The sequence below is a fragment of the Haemaphysalis longicornis genome, unplaced genomic scaffold (assembly GCF_048455015.1).
Source record: "Haemaphysalis longicornis isolate Haplotype H1 unplaced genomic scaffold, Haemaphysalis longicornis Haplotype H1 scaffold_9, whole genome shotgun sequence".
In the NCBI taxonomy this organism is placed as follows: domain Eukaryota; kingdom Metazoa; phylum Arthropoda; class Arachnida; order Ixodida; family Ixodidae; genus Haemaphysalis; species Haemaphysalis longicornis.
The window spans coordinates 123,368,794-123,393,816 of NW_027526460.1; the positions used below are offsets into that span (position 1 = coordinate 123,368,794).

The 25,023-nt window shown below is 44.8% G+C and overlaps 1 protein-coding gene across 1 annotated transcript; it reads right to left on the reverse strand.

The window, feature by feature from the left end:
• Nucleotides 1-1,416: 1,416 nt before the first annotated feature.
• Nucleotides 1,417-17,964, reverse strand: LOC144151316 (thiol S-methyltransferase TMT1B-like). The gene is made up of 4 exons (XM_077682322.1): nucleotides 17,865-17,964; nucleotides 5,963-6,381; nucleotides 4,362-4,511; nucleotides 1,417-1,745 (listed from the first exon to the last, which is right to left on the reverse strand). Exons 1-4 carry the CDS (start codon nucleotides 17,911-17,913, stop codon nucleotides 1,509-1,511), a joined length of 855 nt encoding a protein of 284 aa, XP_077538448.1. The 5' UTR covers nucleotides 17,914-17,964; the 3' UTR covers nucleotides 1,417-1,508.
• Nucleotides 17,965-25,023: the final 7,059 nt, after the last annotated feature.

Here is a 25,023-nt window from a genome sequence, read left to right on the forward strand (position 1 = left end):
CTCCTCGCCAGACAGTGACAGTAACGCGCCCGCCGACTGCACTGTCCCAGCCCGGCAGATTCCTCTGCTCGAATACTTCTTTCTCCGTTGTGCCACCCGCGCCTTAACTATCTCTCAACCTTACCATTTTTAAAATTTGCCGAAACGTTTCTCGAGTCACTTCTGCGCCAACTACATTACAATTCCCTTTGTAACGCAGTACAGTTGTCCTACTTCCATACAGTCGTCCTACTTCCATTCCAGTGTACAGCGCTTACATGGCTCAGCCACATGTTACAGCAAGTCTTTTTTACCTACAGCCATTACGGATTAAAATATTCTGCCCGAAACTATATTCAATGAACGAAACCACTTAACATTGAGGAGGAATACCAGATTATTGCGGTTGTTTGTTTTATTATTGTTCACTTTTTATGTAGATATCTGTTTGGTTCATTCGCGGTTATTTCATTACAAAATTGTCTTACGTAATGCATCTTCGAGTTGTAGGACAACATGGCCTGCGAAGACGAGTCGGACACTGGGTCGGTGTAGATACTCAGACCAATAACGCCTTTTCTACTTAGATCTTGCAGAGGCGAATGTCTGCTCATCTATATCGAAGGAAGTGTACTCACTTTATGTGTCCTAAACTTCTTCAATAAAAACCGTTCTGCCTGTGCATTTGCTATACTTTTCCTCAACTGACAGCGCGCAAATATACCGCTAAACTATCAGGTTTACCTGCCATTTATATAAATGGCAGTCCCGTGTTCTGAAGATCCGAGTTAAAAATAAAAAAACAATTCACAGGAAATTTTGCGCGCGGATAAGTGTTTAAAGTCATCAAACATACAAGGCACTTCTCAACTACGGTGCACCACTTGGGCAGATTCATAATCTTTCTCTGAAGCACCGCGAAAGTGCTCGTTTGGCTTTAGGTTACGCAATTGGAAAATTTCTTATCGTTTATAAAGACCACGATAAACCGAGTGGACAAATACACAGGAACAGATATCATCGCGCGGTGAGCGTGCACTCGCTGCGTCATTGTCTGTGTTAGCGCTACAAAGCTTTGCAGTATCTCAAATGGGAAGTTTTCGCTTTCTCTTTCGGCATGTGTTCACTGTGGGAGCGGATTGCTCCCATGTAGTAATTACTCGACGAAATTAAATTCTTAGGAGTAATATTAGCGCCTTTATTTTTGCGTGACACATTAGGAACCAACAGAGCCACAAGGACCCTAAGAATGATCCTAAACAGTTTAAGCTAGAAAGTTTTTGGTCCCTCTATGAGACGGCATATAATATTAGCGCCTTTATTTTTGCGTGACACATTAGGAACCAACAGAGCCACAAGGACCATAAAAATGATCCTAAACAGTTTAAGCTAGAAAGTTTTTGGTCCCTCTATGAGACGGCATATAATATTAGCGCCTTTATTTTTGCGTGACACATTAGGAACCAACAGAGCCACAAGGACCCTAAGAATGATCCTAAACAGTTTAAGCTAGAAAGTTTTTGGTCCCTCTATGAGACGGCATAGCCGTACAAGATTCGGTTTACAAACACCGGAGTGTCACCAAGCGCGCAGTTGCTATTCACTTTCGAGAACCCCGCCGCAGGCATAAGGTCTTCATGGCCCTCTCGATTGATGTGGCAGTTGCAGTTAAGGACTTTCCACAGTGGTTGGACTAGATCTTGTACGAGTCTTTGCCATGTTCCTTTGGGATAAGCCACGTGCTCTAGAAAAATGAGGCGACCACCCTGAAAAAATCAAAGCAAAATAAGAGTATTCTATCAATGCCTAAGGAAGCATGTTTTCTCATTTTATTTGTGTGCGGCAGGCTGCGGATGGCAATGTAGAAATCAAAATCGGAACGCACACGAAAGCAATGGTGCGGACTGAAACACCTCGCATTTTGTGTGTTGTGCAACGTGTGTGCTTTATATGATACTGTTGTCGTGTGGCCGCACTTACGTAGGCTAAACTGGGCGATGCCTAAGCATACGTCTGCAGGAACATCAAAACGGTAGAAAATTTAGGCAGGGCTTCAAACCACGCATGGGTGTTCGCCCCTCTTTTGCGATACGACAGTTCTTCCTGTGGCATAAAATAACTAAGGAGTTGATGGAAGAGTTTGCCATAAAGAGGTGCGCCGATCGATTGGTTAGTGCCTCCTCCATTTTCATAACCTACAAAGAATACTTTTACGTCTGCCAATCATTCGAGATTCGGGAATGTTTTGATATCTTCTGGGTTTGCTTTTTCGATTTCTCCCCCATCAACTACCACATGTGCCTCTGATGGTGTGTATATCCTGTAAAATTAGCTTTCATGGCTTTTATTTTGGACCAGAAGGTCGCACAACGCGAGACGAAGTCGGTAAAAATTTGTTTCTTTTCAACAAACAAATAGTTGCAAGTTAGCGCCATGTTTTTTTTTTTCGTCTTTGCTTTAAAAGCACTTTCAACACCAATGAGAACAGCTTCCAACTAGCACAATTGTTCGTTCTACTGCAAAAGCAATATATTCTTGGCTTTGTTCCCACCAAAATTATGCTATGCTTCTCCATATTTGAAGTATATTGGTCTGTGCCCATGCTACTTTCTTGTAATTAACACGAACTAATAATCCTACACATTAAAATTGAAATCGTGTGATTATGGGGCAGTATATTGCGTTTTGAGAACATATCGCAAATGTGTAATTTTAAAAGAACCTGAAATTAGTGTGAACTACTCTATTCTCGTTTTGAAAATTCGGGCAATGTTAACAGAAACTATGTTACAAGCATCAAACATCAGCTGTTCCTATTCACAGACAGCGACGGAGCTTTTAACTGCTCAAATGTTGTAGCTTGGGCAGCGAGGGAAAAAACATTGTGTAGTATAAAAAACAAAAAATTAACGCACCCAGAAGTCACGCTCACCAGATTGTCACATGACACCAATATAAACTAAGGAAGTGTACAAAGAACCTTAGCTTGACGCAGGCACCACACGGGGTCGCAAACCAACACAGGAAATTATTACTCAGCGGTCTTCCGCCAGAGGGTAGGCGTACGTGGCAGAAGAAGTGCTTTCTGCTGCCTACTGACCATTCAGCTCTTCCCCAGAGCGGCGTCCTGCTATTCCGGTGCCTTTGGTTACTAACGCGTATCGTTCCCTCACGGTATTGTACTAGAACCTGAACGTCCCCCGCCTTTTTATCGTATTGTATTTGTATTTACGGATACAAACCGTACCGAAGTTTTTTTCTACATTTCTTTATACATTTCCGTCCCCTTTCATTACCTCTTTATACTTTAAAGTCTCCTGCACACCACCCGCTCCATCCAAATGCCCCCTTTTAGGGGTCAAGGGGTGAGTGTATGTTCTTTCGTGATAGTCTGTAAAAAGCAGGTAGAAGCTGGGAAGCCAATAATTTGTGTAAGGTTCTGTTAATCTGTATTAATAAACAGAATTACCCCTTTCACTGACGAATTCATTCACGCCCAGCTGCAACTGCTGTTATTACAGGCGGCATTCCGGTAGCACAATTGGGTCAAAGCTTGGGGTGCTCAGTTGTGCTTGGTTTGGGAAATTACACTCCCTCTCTAACGAGTAAAAAAAACCGGTCATTTGGGTTTCCACAGTTTTCTGCTTATCTCACTCCCCCGTTCAAATATAGTGCTGGTTTTAACGATTTTGCGCTAAAAATGGTTAAAAAGTACTCCCGTGGTTCAGAGTTAAGCTATGTTTATGAGGTGGTTGCAGGTTTGTGTGGCATATGCGGTATTTTAATGCATTCCTCAATGTATATTCGGCACTTAGCTACATCGCTTTGGTTTTTGCTGAAAAACCGAGAACATTTCAGGTCACTGCTAGAGGTATCATTGTCTATTCTACAGATACCCGAAAAAACAGCTAGTGCGTAGGCTTTTCGTGTTTAGCATTACTATCACTGCTAAATATTTTATCACTTCGTGAACAATCTAACGTATATGCTAATAGGGCTACTTTCAACCGCTATCTGATCCGCTTTGGCAGGTTTATCATTCAGAAAGTGTTCATCCATGAACTTTTTCTGCATAAAATAGTGGCATTCATATGAACATGTCGTCATGGGCAAATGAAACGCGAACACGAAAATATGAATTTAAACTAACAAATAGCCCGACTTTTTTCTATGCAAGTCGAATTGATGCTTGGCTTAATTACAGTAACAAAGTACGGAAGTGTGGCTTTCCAGTTCTAGCAATCGTGCGCTATCATTGGACTTCCACGAACAGTATATTTTAATTTGGCTTTGTCTGGCTGACATTTTTGTGTTTTCCTTTCATTTGTGCATGACAGTACATTCTTTTTGACAACAGAAGTCCAGTAACAAAAAGCGCATACCTTTACCAATACTCTTCTTGCTTCTTTTAGCACTTTAAGCGGGTCGTTGACTGAACACAATAGGAACGAGAACAATACTACGTCAAAATGCTGATTTTCCAGTTCGCTCATGTCTTCGCCGTAAGCTTGAACCCAGCGCTCCATCTCGATCTGTAAAAAGCATAACCGTTTACATATAAAGCCTCAATGGGAAGCACCCCAGTCGCATTTCATAGGAGGCTGCAAGGCAATTCGTCATACAGAAGCAGCCGAATATTGAGTGCCCAAGTGTACATATTTTTTTTATTATAATCGGTGGGATTTATCATTTTCTGCTAGATATTGATTCATCGCTTATATGGTCAGATAATTTCGTAACAGCGCACCAGCCTACATGGCAATCCTTTCACTTCGCAGCCAGCGAGATGATATTTAAATTTTTCCGGCACCGGTGCAGTGGCTTTAAAGGGTAGCCTTTATTCAAGTACCGATGATACTGGAACGACCAAGGCCAAAAAGGAGAGCGGGACACTGGTTAAGATAGCCTATGGTCGCTGGGCCACAGGCCTTGCGCCCTTTAAGGGCCATATTTGAGGTGGGCGATGTCCTTAGTACGTCCGAGGACTGGTCGTTTCTGTAGAAATTGGGAATGATGGAAAGTGGGAGTGGGCGCTCTCTTATATATTTACTATTGTATAGCTGTGAATAATTTTTCCTTCTCGCTTCCTGCCCAAAAAAGCTGACTACCGACTTTAACTCCTCCATTTACCATGCGTATGTCTGCACAGAATGTCATTTTGCAGCTTCAAACGGTTATGCAGCATTTGGCAAAACGTGTTGTTCTAGGGGATTTAGGATGTGACCGACAGAATAACGAAAATATAACTATATGGTGGTGGCGCTGTAAAAGACGCTTAATCTCAGAGGAAATTCCGCACAAGACGCACATTGTTGGGTTTCATGAAGCGCCCATTGTATTCCCACAAAGCAACAAACAGTGTACAAGTAAGGGATTGCGCACCATTACCACCATCTTTTACTAAACATTAGACCGCGGCCAATGCAAGGACAGCCGAAAGACTACGAACACAATTCTTTATGCCGCGTGAGCACAATTCGATACTAAACAGGAATACGGATACGCATATACCAGCCTACTATGATCAGCGCAGGCCATTCAGTCCTTTGCAGCCAAAATACACACCTCTCTTTGATAATATTAAAAGTGTTGGTAGAACTGAAAACACAATGGCCAACGGAGCTCCTATAAGTCTTTCCTATAAAGAGGAAAGAGGAACAGTGCATCAGTGACACTTGGGTGCTACATCGTGCCAGTGAATTTTACTTTTTAATGTTGCTCTCGTGTTGCAGCTATCTTACCGGTGTTTTTGTGGGTTATATTTCACGATGCCTCTAATAAAACTAGTTGCGAGTGAGGGGCTGGTGTTTGTTGCCTTTCTGCTGTCCCTACCATAAAATCCCGTCTAATTTCTACCAATTATGCACCAACTCGCACAACGGTGTGTTCTACAGAATTTCCACCATCCTCATACCCTGCGACTAAAACACGACGCATAGACAGAAACTTCTACACTGTAATTTTGGGAAGTCTTCGGCCCTACCTCTGGATACTTTTTGAGTTCCTCTAGGAAAATCGATCCAAATTCCTTATTGGGATCGACGTTCGTGTACTTCAAGGGACGATTGATGTGCTTGAAGTTGGCTCCAGTTCCAGCACCGACCTCCAGGAGTCTCAATGCACCCAGTTTTCTGAGCTCCGGGTCGTGAGACTCCAGTCCATTGAGCGCACCCAGAGCCGTAGAACGCACTTTCGTCAATGCATCAGCCCATAATGTGTCAACAAACTGATAGAAGAACACGAAGTAGTTTTCGCGCAGCTTGAGAGAAGCCAACAGAGGTAGCAGGAACAGGACGCCGAAAAAGAAGAATGACTGCATCCACAGCAATCGCAAGAAGGGCGTGGCGACCCACATCAGCTTTTCTCGGTGCGTCAAAATCATCCTGGTTACTTCGCCACTATCTGCAGTCAAGAAAAAAAAACAGACAGGTGGAATTTTAGAGAAGCCAAGCTTAAGTTTAAAAGGTACACACAAATATTCAGTGCCATGAATTCGAGTTACGTGTGCGAAAGGGCACTCTGACAGGTAACTTGCAGTGTTTGTTCACTTTCAAAATGAATGCTGGTTTCTCATTTGGGGAATACCGCTACACCTCGAAGGAAAAGTGGAAAACAGGTAGATAATTTATGGATGCAAAGTGTTTTGGTGGTGTGGCGTCTGTGGCTGTGACCGAACGTGCCTCATGTACTGCTTTGCTGTCAAGGTATGAGAATAGCCCAATAGCAAATGAAATTTGAATAGAAAAGAAAAGAATAGAGAATATAGAACAGAAAAAGTCTCATAGGCGAACAGAATAGAAAAGAACTCAGAACATTCGAAATACTTCGATATACCACGCAACAGTTTAGGACAAGAATGAGGTTAGTAATTATCTTTCACGTTTTGCAGGTTTTATTTCTCCTTGACATTGACACTGTTACTATGTGGAAAAAGAAGAACACGTCAAAGGGTGGGTTGCCATGCTCGGGGCGTGTTTTCCTCAAGTTCATTTGGAATTTCCAAAAAGGGAGGCCTTCTTTCGGCAAAGAGCCAAACTACTTTTTCTATGCTCTATTTATTAGAACAAAAGCTCATTTACTCCCGGTACAAGCACAGAAAATGGCTCTTCCTTTTTCGCGTCCGCCTTAACTTCTGGCACTGCCGAACCCAAGCCACCGCCTCGTATGGTTGTGTAGTAAAAGCGTCTTTTCGCACATCTGCTAGAGGGCAAGGAGTCCGGAGAGCACGTTAGGGGGAAAGAGGAAGGGCTGGTGCACTCCGAAAATGATATAAGCCTCTGGCTGCATCCTAGTGCGCGTACTAGAGTTGTTGTATATAGCTCCCTTAGGAAAACAGCGTTGAGCGTTCATCCACTATCTTGAGTTCCGAAGCAGTGCAGTAGCCTAGTGTGTGGCCTAGTAGCCTAGTGCGTGCCATGGTCGTAGCTGTCGCACCGGTGGCCTAGGCGGGGTGAAGTCGGCACGTGCGAGTGCGGCCGACTGCGCTAGCCGCTCGGCGTGGAAGCCCCATCCGCGGAACTACGCGCCACTGACTGGAAAAGTAATTTAGAGCGCAGCAATGGAAGCGTGCTTTCCTGCCACAGTGGAACCGGAGTTACTGCAGCTCGTGTAAATCAGACGCAAAAATCTGACGAAGCGTATTCGCGAAGTTTGGCACGGCATGCCAACAGCGCCGACCTGGCCGACAAGCGGCTGGTTTTAAAGCAAAGCTGTCTACCTCTACCAGACAACGGTTCTTTCGCGGCGTGCGGGGCAACAAACTCCTAACAGGGCGGATGTGGCAACGGGGGAGGGGGGAGAGGGGCTGAGGGTTTCACTCACGACACGTTAGATGAGGGGGCGAATTCACCATGCGTTCACCTCGCGGAGGTGCCTACTCGCCGGCGGGCGCGTCGTCGGTATGGCTTTGACGTCTGCTTTAGCGACGGTCATTTTCAGCCTGCTTTGGCTCAGCTTCGCGTCCATTGCGCATCCTTCGCACGGCTTGATTAACTTGTTCGACAGCACCTCCTGGGTAACCCAGACCCGACGGAAGCAAGTGGTCGTACGGGAAAGTACGTTAAGGATTTGTTTGCAGGGCGGGAAAACAAAATGTAGAGGCCACACACAGACATCTGACCGCTAAAAAAGCCCTGTGTTTTGCGCACTGCTTGCCACGGATGGGACTCCGTTTTTTAAATTGGTGAATACCAATTCAGTTGTGCTTTAAGAGGTATTACAAAAGGCGAAAGGAGCCACTGGTTCTGCTAAATAGCGATTATAAAAGTTCCCTCAGCTTCCTCGCAATTCTCGAACTTGCTAAACTAACTAGTTTTAATCGGCATAAATCGGAATGAGCAAGCTCACAGGCCAAATTGTTTCGGTGTCTGCGCTTGTGTCGCGCGGTGGTGTAGCCCCGAGCTAGCATATCAGGATGGCTAGATTCCCCTGTCGCCCACTTCAAAAGACGCTCCTCTCCGTTTTTTTTCTGCCGGCGCACGGCCGGGCTACGGCGGTGGCGTCCGCCGCTCTAGCCTGCCGGGGCCGACGCTACTGCGTTCGGGAAGCCGCCCCCGCGAGTTCCAGGTAACGGCCCGCAAAATCTCTGGTTGAAATCTTTGTAGACCCAACTGTGCGAATTCACATTACGTCGCATGGGCAATTGTCGTGGGTGTCGTTAAAGCTTTGCTTTCCAATCACCGTCACAGCGTGGATTGGAGCCAATTTTTCGTTTTCCAGAATACATGTGTGTGAGTTTACGCATGCTCTACATGCGAATACCTAGCTATCGCTGCATGAGGTTGGAGTAACCGCGTCAAAACAGAGAAAAGCATTTTTTCCCAGGACTTTACCTTGCCGTTATGGTGGGTGGATGTTGTGTTTTTAGTCTAGACGTTTGACAGTCAGCGCTCTTGTGGTGGCTATATTTGCCTTCTCTGTCGTGTCAGCCACGCTGTAGTCATATATAAGGGTGTGTCAGCTGGCCCTGCTTGCAACACTCCTGCCTTGTATATAACACGCCGAATATCTTTCTGCCTCTCATCAGCTTTCGCCAAAAAACGGTTCGTTAGCGGTCAAAAAACAAATGATTCTGCCCCATTTCTTCCATTGAAGGGAATGACCAGAGGACCTGTATTTGGCTACGTTGAAAAAGGCGAACTCTAAGGCGTACACGAAACAAGAAACGGCTTTTTTTAATTGGTGATTAAGAGTACTTCTTAGGTTTTTGATGAAGCCGATGGTCAAGGCGCCGAGGACAAGATGCAGCAGTGGCGACAGATAAAGAAACACCTTTTGTAACCGACAAAGAAAGAAGATGAAGACAAAAACAACTGGCACATAACGCATAAGACGAAGCACTGAAGATGAGAAAGAAGAGAGCCAATGCAGAGCGGGGAAGAGGATGATGACAACTGGTCGCAGGTCTCGAGGAGTGAAAGAAGGGATCGGTTGTCGCAATCACGCTCCCAGACTGACGCCCGGTTCGAAGGACGAGTACACTGCGGCAGCCGACCGGACTGGGAGTGCACAAGGCAGACGCCACTGCCAGTTATCAAATACAGCGCCTGCAAAGGAAGCACCGACGCAGTCGTCGTAGTGTGCACGTCAGGTGCGGCTTGGGCCCCGTCGCTGTCGTCGGCTCCTGGTGTTCTGCCGCATTTACGCTGCCTGCTCTCGGTCGCCGCTGCCGTCCGCCGCAAAGTGGGCGGCCTTCGACAAGAGACTGTGAGATTGTCGTTTTTCTCTACCCCTTTTCTGTATTTCGTGTGGAATAAACCGTGTGACGCATTTTTACCATGGTCCGCCTCACTCGAAGATCTCGCGACACCACCGAAGGACTACAGATCCTGCCGATAACATTACAAGGTTATTACGGAATGAAACTTGGAATTAAAGGTTTTCTTGCTGCAGGCAAACACGAAGCTTTCCGTTCGCTCCAGCGAATACGCATTTGTTGAGACCGGACGGGATTTGCACAATATTTACAACATAACTGAGTACTTTTCGGTTAACTATCCTACACATTATGTCGGGCTGGTTCTACAAATCAAGAGTTAAAACTGCTTTTGTAACATACCGTAGATGGCAATGTATTGAGAGTAGATGTTGATTCTGCAGCGTGCAAACCTTCAGTGTAAACTAATATTGACAAGTCATTAAATCTCGGATTGATAATAGAGTCGTCTTAGTGGCCGATGTTAGTAGGTTTACAACTGCACTGTGAGGTAATTTTTACAAGGAAACGAACTTTGGCGTAATATTTGAGCCAGACTTCGGAATTCTTCCTTTCAAGATACCTGACCTAGATTACAAGATATCGAGTGTTAAGCAAGATGTTGCCTTCACCGTTGCTTCATTAATGTTGCCTGCACACTTTTTGACGCAACTTCCTTTCCACGAACGCAGTTTTGGTCAGACCCTGGTCTCCAATCTTCTTGCTGTAATAAAGCGACCATGAATTCCTTATCAGCAAAGTGCCGTTTGCTTTGCTTTGATTTTTCTCTCTTTGCATGGTACGCTTTTAAGACTTTGGAGCTGGCTGATGTTCGCACTAGAGAATATTCTTTTCCAGGGTCATAAATAAAAGAAAGCACTACATATTTCGATTATATATCACTCGGCGTGGCAAAAATGTGTTTTTTATGCTTTTCAATTCGTGAGGAAGCAATCACAGAAACCCAATTCACACGCACCTTATACTTCACACATTAGTTGAGAAGAATTTTGGAACACGTAACTCATTTCAAATTGTTTGCTATCAAGAGCCTCGTACACTGCTGTTTCATATAGAAGCATAACTACTCCGGAATGTTTTTTTCTCAATACAACCCCAGGTTTCTCACTCAAATTTCGAATTCTCAGCAACCTGTTGGAACCACTCCAGGAAAGTGAACTTTCGCATGGAGCATAGAGTCGACCTGGACATGAACACTCTGAAAGAGCTATGCTGAACTCTAAATAGTTTTTGCCTTACTCGCAGTCAAATGTCAGCGCCCATACATTTCCATGAGATATTTTTCTTGGCTGTGGAAAGTAGTAGAGTTAAGCGCAGAACTTGAAACTCCGCATAATGCAAGCTGTCACCGTCAGTATTAGCAGTGTGAAAATTATTTAAATTCCGCTGAATAAGCGCAGAGTAATTACTTCTGAAAGTATTATGATTGGCCGGAAAGATGCAAATGCCTTGAGAGGTGACCTGGGGTGAAATTGGGTAAAGTAAAACCAAGTAAATTAGACAAAGTAAACCCAATTCAACAGCCCACGCGTACTTTATATTCGATTGCTTTCGGGAGCAAGTGACTTTCTGCATTTAAACTAAAGTATACACGGTTCAGAAAAATCGGCTTCCGCGTGTGCACCCCCCCCCCCCGCCCCTTTTGAGACGATTATTTGTCGCCAGGCAGTTCACTTGACCTTCTACTTCTTCTTTTTACCAGCAGGTGCACTACGAGAAAAAAAACGTTCCAATTTGTGCATCCACATAAAAAAGAGCATGAAAAGCCAGCAAACAGTACCAGTGCGTGTATCCGCTCCTAGGCAGCCGTGAGGTGTTTCGTTTTTATGCAATGAACCAACAGAAAGGAGCTAACAAAATATTCCTGCGTGAATTCGCGCAAATCATTTCTGATTCTGAAATTTCGTGTGTAATCAACTCAGCCACTATCGGGAATTAACGGTACCCGAGAAAAAATTCCCCCGCATTTCCCCGAAGGGGGGTATGAGGAAGTGCGAAGCACGGGGTGATGCTATGAGGGTGAAGTTTGGTGGCATTTTGCACGCCGCAGCTCGCTTCGCCCGCTTGCGTTCGGCATCGCGAGCCTTCATTTCGGGATCGGCAGCCATCGAGACTGCAGAACTAGACGACCGCTCTCGACGAAGACGCGCGCACGACTAACTGCAGAGCCGAGCCGAGCGAGGAGACTGTAGCGAGAGAGCACGCGCGCGCCGACCCACGGAGGTCTGGCCGTTTATTGCTGCATATATAGGGGAGTGTGCCGCGCCGAGCCAGGTGGCTGAGAGAGAGGAGGCGCGGGCGAGCGCGACGAGCGAAGGCGAGAGGGCAGCGAACGCGCGCAACGGCGCAGCGGCAGCCGAGCGAGGGGAGAGGAGGCGCGAGCGCGTGACGTCACGGCGCGAGGGGCGGCGAGAGCGCGCGCCGTCACGTGGCGTAGTTACGTCACTGCGCCGTTGCTACGGACGCTCTCCCTCCGCTCTGCGCCGTTGCTAAGGGCGAGGCGGGCGGACGGACGGACGGCGGCCGACGCGGGAGTAGGCCCGACTAAGAAGTGCTTCGCACTTAAAAGCTGTGGGGAGCTCTTTTAAAAAAATTACCTAAATTGGAAGCCACTGTGCGCGTAAAGTTTAGCAAATCTTCCTCAGCCCAGAATGACTAGCACTTTTTTTGAGGGCAGCAGTTCGCTCTAGAGCAAACTTATAATTTATCGCATACGAGCACGCCACAGTTCTTTGACAGCTGCTTGCCATCCTCTCTTCGAACGTATGATAATCGCTCGCGTGACGTAGATCCAAGACAGATATTTCCAGCTAGACGCCACCACAGTTGCTGGACACTGTCTCATACATGTGTACGAAAGTGATGAAAGCCATGTTTAGGGTGACGAGAGTTTTTATACTTTCTTCAGATGTCTACCGGCTTATAGGGGTTATTGTTCCAGATTCAAGATTCTGAACAAATTTCAACGAACTGTCAATTTCTACTCTACAAAATAAGGTGTGGCCGGAAAGACAGCTCAATAGTCGTTAGAAAATTGTGCTACCTAATGTAAAGACAGGAGCAGGAAGATTCTTGCCTTAAGAGTATAAAATTTTTAAGGCGGAGTTACAACCCTCATGCCTAAACATATTTTTGAGATAGTTGAGTTTGGAGTAATAAAGCAATTAGTCTGGTTGTTAGGCTAACCTCGATATGGAAGAGTAATTTTTGACAGAGTTGAGTTTGGATTAATGCACTAATGTTAGGGCTAACCTCGATATAGAATAGCAATCCTGATGCTCACCAAATCGATGTACTGTAAGAGATCGTCATAAAAAAATTTCTTGATCTGAGAAAAAATAATGGTGGGCCTATTGCTGAGCCCTCCGGGAAGGCCAGTGATCTTAGGTTTAGATTCCGTACATGGGCAGAAACTGCCTACGGTATGAGTCTTTTGAGTAAGGCAGTTTAACAGTAAGAGTATGTGGCAGGGTTTCGAACCAAGACCGAGCGGGTTTTTTTGGCGAAACTGAACCCAAACCCACCCCGTTAATTTTTGATCTCACTAAAGTGGAACCGGCTGCTAACCAAAAAATAAACAATGGTTACCGGCTCACAACACAATGGTTCGAACACCCGTTGTTGATAATCCGCAATCCACGTCATTCGGGGCCTTTCTCTTTCACGTAAGGTCCACTTCGTAAACATTTACGCACTTTTCCACTTCAGCGCAGCTACAACGCCACTATCCACTCTCTATACGCGGTCGGAACATGGGGAACTGTATGCGCACTAATGTTGTAATGGTATGTTGCTGTTGGCCGAGCGTCCGCAGCTCAGGGCCAAGTGAAATAAATGTCACACTCACAGCAACCGGCAGGCGATAAGAAACATATACTTTGCCCTTTCATTGTTTCGACGGTATGGAGCATTCACCCTGCAAGATTGCCGCACTGCGCAATGGCGGAAGCTCAAACACTAAACTTGTCCGTCTGTTGCTTGATTGATTGTATACGGTTTAACGCGCCGACGCAACGCAGGCGATGAGGCGCGCCGTAGTGGAGGGCTCCCGGTTGATTTTGACCACCTGGGGATCTTTAACGTGCGCCGAAATCTCGTACACACGAGCGTTTTTGCTTTTCGCCTCCATCAGAAAAGCGGCCGCCGCGGCCGGGAATCGAACCCGCGACCTGGTGCTCAGCAGCGCAACGCCTTAGCCACTGAGCCACCGCGGCGGGTGTCCGTCTGTTGCACTTCGTAATTTGTTTAACAAGGTCGCACACATGGAAACTGTAAATTACAAGTGTTATCCAGGAGGAGAGCTTCAATGGCTAAGCCTCTGGAAATTATGCATGTTCGATCCACGCCCGCCCCCTGCCTTCTCTATGTTTACGAAAAACTAAAACGCCTATTCGCTGATATTTTTTCGTTCTAAACATTTCAAGGTGGCCCAACATTTTTTGTCCCCATGCAACATACGGCGCCCTTCATACTTATAATATCAAAGCGGACAACATTTTTTGACAAGCGTCTATCCACATAAACACACAAAATGTCTGCGGATTAGCTCCTGTAACCTCGGATATGCAAAGCAAAAGTTTGGCTTAGTCTGGTTGAGTCTTAGTTTCGCTTGATTAACCTTTGATTTAGCTGTATAGCCGACTACGTCTCGAAGCTGTTCGGTTCCTTGCAACGCTCACAGAAGCACGCACGGGCGAACGCGGCGTTCATTCATGGCGTACGCACCGTTCCTCTTCGCCGGACGCGAGACGAGTCACGTTTCCCGAAAAGACCCAGCACAGCATGCATGGGAGGCAGCGAGAGTGGTTGGCTGCCTCGACCGTAGCGGCGGTGGCGACTGCTGTGGGCGCCCAAAGGCGCCAAAAGCGGCCCCGGCGAATCACGTGATGCGCTTCGAGGGGTGTGTCGCCGGGATTTTGTCTCCGGTCACAAGGCCATTTGCTCATCCCCCACGAAATGGCTGGACGAAATTAGTAAAGCTTTCCTTTAAAAGAAATGTAGGCCAATCACTTGGTTTTAGATCATAACCCACAGAGTTCGTGTAAAAACAGCTTGTGCTCTTTTTCGCTGCGTTCACCCATCGACGAAGCACAGACCCAAAAGGTACCTTTTTCTCTATACGTCTCCTGCCATCACTACGTATAATGCCTGGTATAACCGCTAGATTTTAAGGAAGCGTACAGTGCAAAAGTTATTAGCGGTCCTGTCTAGTCCTTCGTTGTGGCGATAAGCTTGCTGCAAGCAGCTACATTATATCACCGCAACACGGCTAGGTACATCACATTTTGTGCATTTTAGCTACAAACCTTCCTAAATAATGTAATCTGGTAATGGTACATGTGAGAAAGAACCACATTGCCTTCGAATCAGAAAGCTCGAAAAACATCCAAGTTAACTTTTTTTGTACCAGTGTTTAATTTATAGCAAAATACCTTGCTTATCTGTAGTACCACGCGTACTTTTTTAAATTGAACAATTTTGCTACACAAACAATAACTGGCACAAAGAATGGGAAATTATGACAAATATTACGACAAAAAACGGAACTCCTAATCTTTTTGAGACGCTCAAAAAATTACCCTCCATTTTGGCCAACTAAATCAAAGTGTCAAGCTTGTCTTTTTTTCAAGAATTGTTACTGGAAGGCCGAAATAATTAGGTTAAATCATTTCGACTTGTGCAAACTCTAGATAGAAAGAATTCTGCGGGGATAGCTGCAGTATCTTGCGATTTAAAGGCGTAAATCTTTCGAATTTCGTGTGGTTAGCCAAACGCGTCTTTGGGTCGATCCGGCTGTCGGATGTTTTAGAACAGTAAGTTTTTTTCTCTCCCGATCAGCTTCAACTACCTTAATCACTGTGCACGAGGAGCTATACACAAATTTGGTGTCCAAATGGAAAGCTTTGACAGGGCACACCTGTCTTATGCAAGGTGAAAACACCCCAAACAAGTCCCTCGGAGTAGGTAAGGGATTCGCGAGTAAGTAGCTTGTGAATTTTTACTTATTCTCTTTTCCCCAATATATTCCGGTCCTCTTAAAAGTTGTTTTTAAAATTCACCACTCTTACTGGTGCAAAGCGTTATTTTGAATTTTTGTTTGTATTCTGTTTTTACGGTATCTTTAATATACACAACGTTCCATTGTCACTTCACTGGCACTTCATCCTGTCAAACCGGTTCGAGAACCAATTTCAATTTCGGAACCGGCTCGCGAGCCGGTTGATACGTGATTTAGTATCACAGACCTGGACTTAACCAGAACCACAGCGAATAACTTCGACCGAACCAGGACCGTAACCGATCCCGTAGTTTTATCGTTTAGACAGATTGCAATATAGAAATGGCATTGAGTTTGCCTAACTGCATACTATGACCTAATGATTTACCAAGATAAATCAATAGCGTACAAGCCAATACGTCATTGACAACTTTTGTTCTCCCTCTGTTATAGTTCAGGCAGAGCGACATCTATACAATAGCTCCCTATACAATGATATCAGTGAGGACGATAATGTTCTGTTGGAACAAGTTGTATAATAAAACTAAATGTTTTCATCGGCTTTACTACACATGGTATGGTAGTATCATATTTCTTTACAAACGTTCCGCTGTTAATAAGAATCAAATTAAGCTTTCCTTCGAAAGCAAAATAGGATCAATAAGCAGGGTAGCGTGCTACTTACAATATGAAAAGATCTCTGCATCACGAAGGCAAGAGGAACCAGTACCAGAGTGCGTGTGTTTGTGTTCATAAGGGCGTAGTTGACTTTATACGGCAAGCCAACAGAGAGAAAAAAGGGTTGTCAGATAAAGGTTATAGGGTGTATTTGGCATCAGCAGGAATGAGTATATGTAAACACAAAAAAAGACACAGGAATTCATTTTTAATGATGGCAGTGTTATCGTATATTATGCTAGAAATACACAGTACATTTAAGCCATCAAGGGTGAGGTTGAACATAAGAATTGTTTTTCTGTATCATGCCTGGTTGGATTATCGTCGCGCCCAGTTTCGAGTCTCCTTTGAATATATTCGTGGTGCTTGTTAGGCACCTGCTTCTTTGGAGACGTACAATAGAGGCTGTGGTTTGAGGTTTCTGAAAGTTATTTTTTTCTGTAACGCGCTGAAGAGGAGTATGGTCATCCGGCAATTAAGTGCAATTTTTTATGTTGAAATGTCGCTTTGTACTACGACACCCTAGAAAAGAATTGCAACCGAACGATTTCCACGTTCTAATACAGGAATAGCATTTCAGCCGTCGATAGAGGTGAAATCATTCCACAAATCAAAGTACGTTAAAGATTTTTAATGTTATAGCTTGCAGAAGCAGCTGATGTTAACTTGAGGAGCACGATCTATTATTAAGCTCTGAAAGATACCAACATCTGCTGATCCTTAAATTTTGCCCCAAAGGGCCTTGTCATTACAGTATCAGTATTTTGTCGTTTTGTTTTTCTCCAGGGACAAAAAGGGCCGGTGCGGCAGCGATCACGCCCCGGCCTCGTGCTCCGGAGCGCGATGCTGTTGCCACTAATCGGCAACTGTGGCATTCATGATGAGAGGATTGATGCCAATGACGCAAGAAATTCTTGTGTTCAGTTAGTGCAGTATTATCGTGCTCTGTTGATGGTTTAGGGGGTCTTATATCAGGCTTTGTAACATTAGCTCCAGGTGATGGCCGGACAGAAAAAAAGACCAAGAGTGCTTTTAGGTATTTATCAATACATATGTGACGAGGGGTGTCTGCAGCCAATCAAGAGACGCCAATCCATCGAATTCCATGGATGTTCCACACAAAAAAAAAACGGATTCTGGGAAGGAGAGGTGGAAGGGCTGTTCGGTCTCAGAGGCAGTTAGACGACCGCCCTTGCGGTTTAGGCCCAAGGACCCTCACCGGCTCTACCGTGCGAGCCACCACCCAGGCTGTCAATGAGACGACCGCCATCCGTCGAGGTGTATGCCCGAGGAATGTCTCCGACTCTACCGCAAGAAGCTGGGGCCCCCGCGAATGAGCGGTGTTCCGGTGGCGTTGAGCGCGGACAGATATTACTCGCTGCGGAGAAGGCCTAGTTCCCAAAGTAAGGGAATGTCAAATTTGAAGCAGAGGATCAGGAGTAAAACTTTCAGTGGAGGAGAAAGCTCTCGATACATTTCAAGAGATTGACTTACCGAAAAATTGCGGGTAAGCCAGCCTAGACGGACGTCTGAGAGGGTACATTTGTAGCTGCGGACGGGAAGGCAAGGCGTGAGCAATAAATATCAGCTGTGCTCTTAGGCTGTTATCTGTACCTCTTCGGATAGCTTGACATTGTTTGCACTCCACTTGACCGCTTTAACCTCCTACGAGTGATAGCGCGTACACATTGCCTGCGGACGTGATTTGTGCCGGGCTAACAGACTTTGTTTGTTGTCCGTGCTTTGTCCATACCAAAAGTAGAGACGTTGAGTAAACAATGAATGCTTCTTCAAGCTTTCTGCCATGCGTTTATCTCGAACAGTTAACGTCCTTTGACATTATTTGTTGTCCGCTGGTCCGTCGCTACCACGTCCCACTGAAAGTGTGTAGATGTGGGCTAGAGAAGTCTTTTTTGTCTTGCTTGCAAGCCCACTGTGTCGTTAAGGGATTTGATTTTCTTATTTTAATGCATCACATTCTAGTTTTCATATACTTACAAGTTTTCAGGTCAACAATTTTCGAAATTTTGCCCCTAACATAGAAAATGCAGCCCATCTGACGAACTTCTTTTCAGAAATATATCAGCATCATTTAGGCCTCTGAGGAATAACGCCGATTTTTAGGCAGAACTTTTACCCTCTGGCTGTGATAAAAAGCTTACAATTTTTAGACTTTTCCTCGAACTGGAGAACTGTAGAACTGTTGAACATGTTGACCGGAATATTATTTCCTTGTCATAATAAAGATACACACGTACTTTCTCCGACAAGGTAACGTTGATACAATTGCAACAGAATTGTCCAGGGTTTTTTTTTAAGCAGTATTAACGAAAATTGAAAACCATACTTCAACGTGTTTTTCAAAATTACTTGGTGAATTCAGGTGTGTCCGGCTATCAGATACAAAATACGGTCCAGCGATTACAGATTCAAGGTAAGCTATCGTTGGGATGTGAAAAATGTTACGCTTGCATATATGACACCGCTAACCCTAAAGTTACTCTACCCTCAAAAGGTCGCCTAGGCGGTCGACATCCTCCGCCTGTAGTTTCGGCCGAAGAACAAGTCTTTTCTGCTACTTGCTTGAAAACGCAAATAAAAGGAGAATATTTGCTGGAAACTGAAAATAGTTCTGGACGCAATACTAAAACATTACAGACGTTTCATTGCTATAGGTTAGTATGAATACCAAAGGTTTTTATATCCTTGCCATAGCACAAACTGCTTATGTTTCATGGCACTAGGACCACAGTGGTCAAATATCATTATTTAAGGGAGAGTAGGTGACACTTAATGACCGGTTTTGGACTAAAGTAGTACGATGTGTGCGACGCGGTTTTCGCGGGTATGAACAGCCAAAACCTAAAGCGTAGATAGTAGGGAGGATGTGGTGCATATAATCATGATTCCTTGGTGTGTAAAACCCAAGATAAAAAGAATGTGCTCATGACAAAATTATAATGACGATACTGAAACTTCACGAAGTTACAATTGCCAGTTATCCCATTGTGGGATAACTGGCAACGTAAAGGCGGACATTGCTGCACCCTTTGCGCATAAGCATCGTGCATCGCCAACAGCCATACCATTCTCCAGGAAAGATGCATCTATACTTGCATCCAGCGTGGCATGGAACATGCAGCGTGCAGCCTGGGATGACGTATCACGTCATTACGCGCCGCTATCTTTCATCGATCCCAACTGCAAATTTAAAATGCCACCAGGACTGTCCAAGCGGGTAGAAGCAATTCTACATCGCATGCGGTTGAATGTCACATACACGCGAGACTTCCTCTTCAAGATAAAACAGGCTACGTCACCACTCTGCCAACACTGTGATGTGCGAGCAACCCTGCAGCACCTGCTCTGTGAATGTGCTCGATCCAGTGCTCAAAGAGTATCCCTCGCAGTGGCTTTGGGACTGCCGCTTTCCGTGGACATGCAGCTACAGGAAGTTTTAGGACCATGGGCTTGTCCCAAACGTGCTTTACGGGCTACCAAAGCACTGATAGAGTACCTGAAACACACAGGCCTAGACCAGTCGCTGCGATTAACTCGCCGTATCAGTACGCATCAACTTCTTGAACATTAACGCCATCATCTTCATCACGTCATCAACTGGCGTAGCAAGTTAGGCATTTTAGCCCAGCTAACATCGGCAGACTTCATTAAAGATCGCTCCCTCTCTTTCTCTCTCAACCTCGATCATTCGTATTCAGGGTACTTCGATGTGAAAGATTGCATACTGCCAGGCTATATTAAAATGTGTGTATAGTAGAGCCGCTAAATTCAAACGCGAGTGTGTTCTGCCATGGAGTATTCACACCACGGGCCCCCATGCCGGTGTTTGGCTCCTGACACACAGCCAAGAAAACGAACCCGCGGCCTATAAATAAGGCTGCGTTGTCTCCGCAACGAAGGAAAGTATAGAGTGAGAAGGTTAACTCAGGCAAATTCTATTTTTACGGTATAATACCAACACTAAAACCATAGTTTATTTTCTGGGTTACATCCTTGTTGGCGTAAGTGCAGAGGTGTGTGCTTCGCTCACAGATTAAGACATTTTTTATCAGGCCGGAAGCGCCTCACATATTTATGGGATTGCCGACGGCGAAAAGGAAGACGAAGCACCAGCGGGTCCACTCGCTTCGCAAGTCATAACGGAATCCCGCACGTCTCTCTTTCAGTTTTGAAGAAGGTTAAGAGAAGGCATTCCGCCACACTTGCTTGTTTAAGGGAATAGTGCTGGATGTTGCTTTCAACGACAAACTGCAGACTGAATTCACAAACTTTGCAAGCAGTTTGTGGTGGCATGCCCTACTGCTTCCTGTCGCAGTGTACTCTTGTTCTTGCCTATCGTTATTTCGAACATTCATCAGTTCGAACTGAGATGGCTTCCCTTTCGTTTCGAAATAGCGAGCTTTTACTAGATATAGATTTCTGGGGACCCTTATTGTATGAGAGGGGTACCCTACATGTGCCTGTACAGCACCTGTAAATACACTAGTGCTACTTGCGATAAAAGGAGAACAGGCGCTAATATACAGCTTGCAACATGGCGGAAATCGGGGCAGTCTGATTGCGTTCGTCTTGCGCAGGGTAAAAAAGGCGGTACACAATGATTAGAACTACACTACACGAAACGCAAGTATGCAAGTAAGCGAACGTTCTGTGTAGACAGCTTCACTGCTCTTCGAAGAAAAAAGCTATCTTTTGAGGGCTGCAATCCTGCAATCGATCTGCCTATTCCAATTAGTGTTATTGGTTATTCATTAATCGAGGTGCTTGTATTCAGTCAGTTCCGTCAGGATGATTGTATTCTTAGAGCAATTAAAGAGGTACTTTGTTTCGGGGTAATACTCACGACTACGGTGTTATAGAAGCTCCCAGCCATCTGCCATTGTTGACACCACTAATAACTTTTTAATAGCATTGTTTTAAAGCAACTGATCTGAGGAGCTTTCTGTTTCTGAGTAAATTACACAGCCGCCAGCAAAAAATCTAATTTAATAGTAATACTGTAAACTATTTCATTATATATAACAAAATGGATAGTGCAAGCACCGACCCTGGGGAACGCCAGAGTTCACCGTCAGCGAACGGGAACAGCTTTATTTAAAAATAACAAGATATCCTCGGTCGGAGAGTTATGCCAAAATTCATTTAAACAAGAGGAAGTTCCGAGAATTTTTATCTAGCTTTGAAAAAGCAATTGAAAGAAAATAGGAAGTTACCGGGCTTGGGTGGGAATCTACGCTACTCGAACCATTAAATGCATACTGCTGCAAATTGATCCCCCGAAAAGGAGATTTTGAAGCATTTGCCAGTGGTGACAAATGAGACGTGTTGCTCTCAAAAAGCCGCTGCCCGTCCTCGGTTTCCCGCTAAGTTTGGTTGTTATGTTCACCACACTAATTGTCTCCCACAGCCCGCAGACGCTGTTCTGATGGTCGCATGTGGCAGTAGCGCTCACCGCGATTCTTGTCTGCAATGGCGTCACATACGTTGCCAGCATGCTGTTGGGAGTTCAGCTCTAAGGTTTTTTCTTGAATTTTTCTTCGGCCTGCTGCCAAAGTGCGTACGTTGGTGCTTCCGTCGACAGAACAAGTTCTAGCGCTTGCAAAAGTTTTCCTTCGGTCAGCCGCTGAACGTAGGCACCACGTGCTTTCGCATCCCAACAAGCAGCGCGCAAGGGTTGAACACAGCAGAGCACGAAATGGCGGGAGAAAAGCCACAGAAACCTTCCCTTCAAAAATCACGAGCCATTCTGCCATGTGTGAGTGAATGACGAGCAAAACACATGGCAACATGGAAGAGACAAACGACAAACATTGGGCGAAAAGTATCAGCAAATTTTATTCTTTTTAGCTTAGACGGCGGTCGTTCAAAAAGACGACGTATGTAAACAGGTACACACTGTTAATTTCTGTTTAGTCATTCAGCAAATGCTGCCTCTTGGTAGCTAACACGTTCGAAATAAATATCAAAGCTATTTAACGCATAAATTTTAGGCCTAAGTCAGTTTTATATCTAAGAAATGAGGCATGTGCACACTACTCAACATGCATATCCCGGTCGTGAGACGCGTAAGTGAGGGGTCCAAATCAAGTCGTGAAAGGCCTGCAATTCTTATTGTGAAGACTTCCAAACACCACAAAGGAACATTCGTTTTCCGGTACCAGGCTTTATAAAACGCCTATCGTGCCAGTGACAGGTGTAGCCTCGGGATTTCCTGTTGTCGGACATAAACAAATTGACAAATCCTTATTCAAATGACCATACAATTTATGATTGGTTTTTAATAGACGCATACTATAAGAAACTGTGCGGACCCTTACAAGAAATATTTGTTTATACAAGTGCAAGCTTTGAGTAGTTGAGTTCTGTAGATGATTAGTTATGGCCATTTAAAACAGATGCAACTGGACGCATTGAGTTGCACACCGGTTTCAAGAAAAGGGGCTGCAAGTGTCGCTGTAGTAGGTGTTCTTATAAGCGATATCCATTAACTTCAGCTCGGACCGCAGGGTAGGATTATAGGTAACCTCGTAACAACTAGTTCTGTTATGGTATAGCAAATTTTAAAACGATTGGAATGCCGCTCTAAAACGCAACCTAAATTATTGAATCGGCTTGTGCACACGAAAAATTCCTGAGTTTGTAAATCAATTCTTTTCAATGTCACACAACGACAATCAGCACATTAATTTTGCAGACATGCCGTCCTTCAATCCGATAGTTACTTATCCTGCTGCGAGTTATTTCTTGGCAATTCGTGTGAGTAAGCAGTCGCATCGTACAGGAGTTCGTATTTCGGCAGGAGCTTATGGGGGTCCACATTCAAGAGGTTTCGCCGTCAATTGCATCTGGGTTCGAGGTATCCTGAAGTGAAATGGTACGGCGTTACTCATCTCCCACTGAAAAGTCGGCAAGCAGGAGGTAGGTTTATATCCCAAATAGGAAAACTTTCACACGCTGCTGGGCTCGAACCTGATTCGCGTGGCCCGCAGCACAACCCCTTGAGCGCTCAGTTACAATTTGGGGTGGCCGGTATAACGGTAAACAGAGACATTACTGACTTAATCTGCCCTAACATCTCCGATGAACTCTTTTCAGCTGATACCTTGCCTGGCCTATTTCGCAACTTGTGCCGCAAAGTTGTGCTTTGTTTACGGCGGTCACAAATTGTGAAAGCTTACTGGACAAGGCGGGGCGGCATTGAGGTCACCGTTGTTTTTTCATTTCTTTAATTTCGGTTATTTTTCTTAAAAGAGTGGAGCGAAGATTCCGAAGTGAACGAAATTCCACACCAAATACAGGTCCAATGTATTCCAAACCGCATTTAGCTCTCATCTACCGCGGACTACTTCACAATTATTTGAGTTTCTGGTTTCGGTGTCTGAAAAGTCATGTTTTTGCTAACTTTGCTTGTGTTTACGCTCTACGAAATGTGGTTTTGGTTTGCAGTAAGCAGTCAACCGAATAGAATCATACTGAGTTTGCACACCTTTGTCTTTGGTAGTGCCGTAATAATTACCACGAACGCAGCCCAAGATTCTGCTGACGGTTTTTAGGAGCAGACGTTTTAGCCGCTCTAGGCGACTGCATCGCCGTAAGCATGACGGCTGACTAACGAAGGCATGCCAACAAGAGCGTAGCGTAAATTCACATTAGAAAATCCCACGGGATGCAGGAGGTCCTGACAGCAGTCTATGTTGATGTGACAGTTGCAGGAGGCAAACTTCCAGAGTGGACTGGCTAGTTCTTGCAACAGCTGTGCCATGTTTCTTTGGGATGCGCCACGTGCTCCAGATAGATGAGACGACCACTCTTCGCAAAGGTTATTTCACATAAACAGAGTAAGTGACAGATAAACCTTGGGAACCACATTTTCTGTTTTCTTCTCGGTAAATGTCCCCAGAAAAAAGGTTGTAGTAAGTAAACACAAAATAGTTGTTTTTGATTCCTGCAATGGGAAGTGGGGTTTTTAAAGTATATCAATCATTTTGTTTGTGGTGATGCTTCCCGGAGCTCTTGAGCCGCAACCAAATTTCTCCCTTTTTTAATCGGTAATATTTGATTGAAGACGCCGAGGTATTCCTTCGGAATATACGGGTGCATTTTGTATTTAAAGCAAAACTGTAATCACGAAAAGCTTTCTAATTAGTTTTCTGAATGTTTCAACAAAACAAGCAATAAAATTTGTTGCAGGTAACTAGATAAACCTGTCTTTGTGGACATAAAAAAATTATACAGTTTTAACTTTAAATCATGTTAGGTGAAAGAAGGACCATGTGTTGCAGTAATAAAATCAAAATGATACGTATCTAGTGCACGCTATAGGTGTCCTGAAAAGACAATAGTCCTCTCTGACTCCTGCCCCGTATGTCGCTCTTCGGCCTTCCCCAACATTTCTTATCCCTTCACCGCTCTCGCTCCTCGAACCATACATGCAAAGTCGGTTTGCTCAATCCGCTTTTTCCTGTTTCGCCTTTCTCACGGGCCATCAGTTTACACGACGCGCGTTTTCCTAGTCTTTTTATTGCAAAGGTATTGAAAGACATCGTTTAAAAAGTGCTTTGATTTCACTTGTGTTCTAGCGCGTTTCGCGCGCGCATTTTAACTTCTATTACAGAATAAAACAACGTGACGT

Bases quoted from the DNA above. Each gene is read 5' to 3' on its own strand.
- LOC144151316 (XM_077682322.1), bottom strand. From the start codon at position 17,913: ATGTACCCTCTCAGACGTCCGTCTAGGCTGGCTTACCCGCAATTTTTC. The intron at 4,512-5,962 runs GTAGGGCCGAAG...TGCTTTTTACAG, and splicing joins AACTCAAAAAGTATCCAGAG to ATCGAGATGGAGCGCTGGGT. The intron at 1,746-4,361 runs GTATGCGCTTTT...TGATTTTTTCAG, and splicing joins CAAGAAGAGTATTGGTAAAG to GGTGGTCGCCTCATTTTTCT.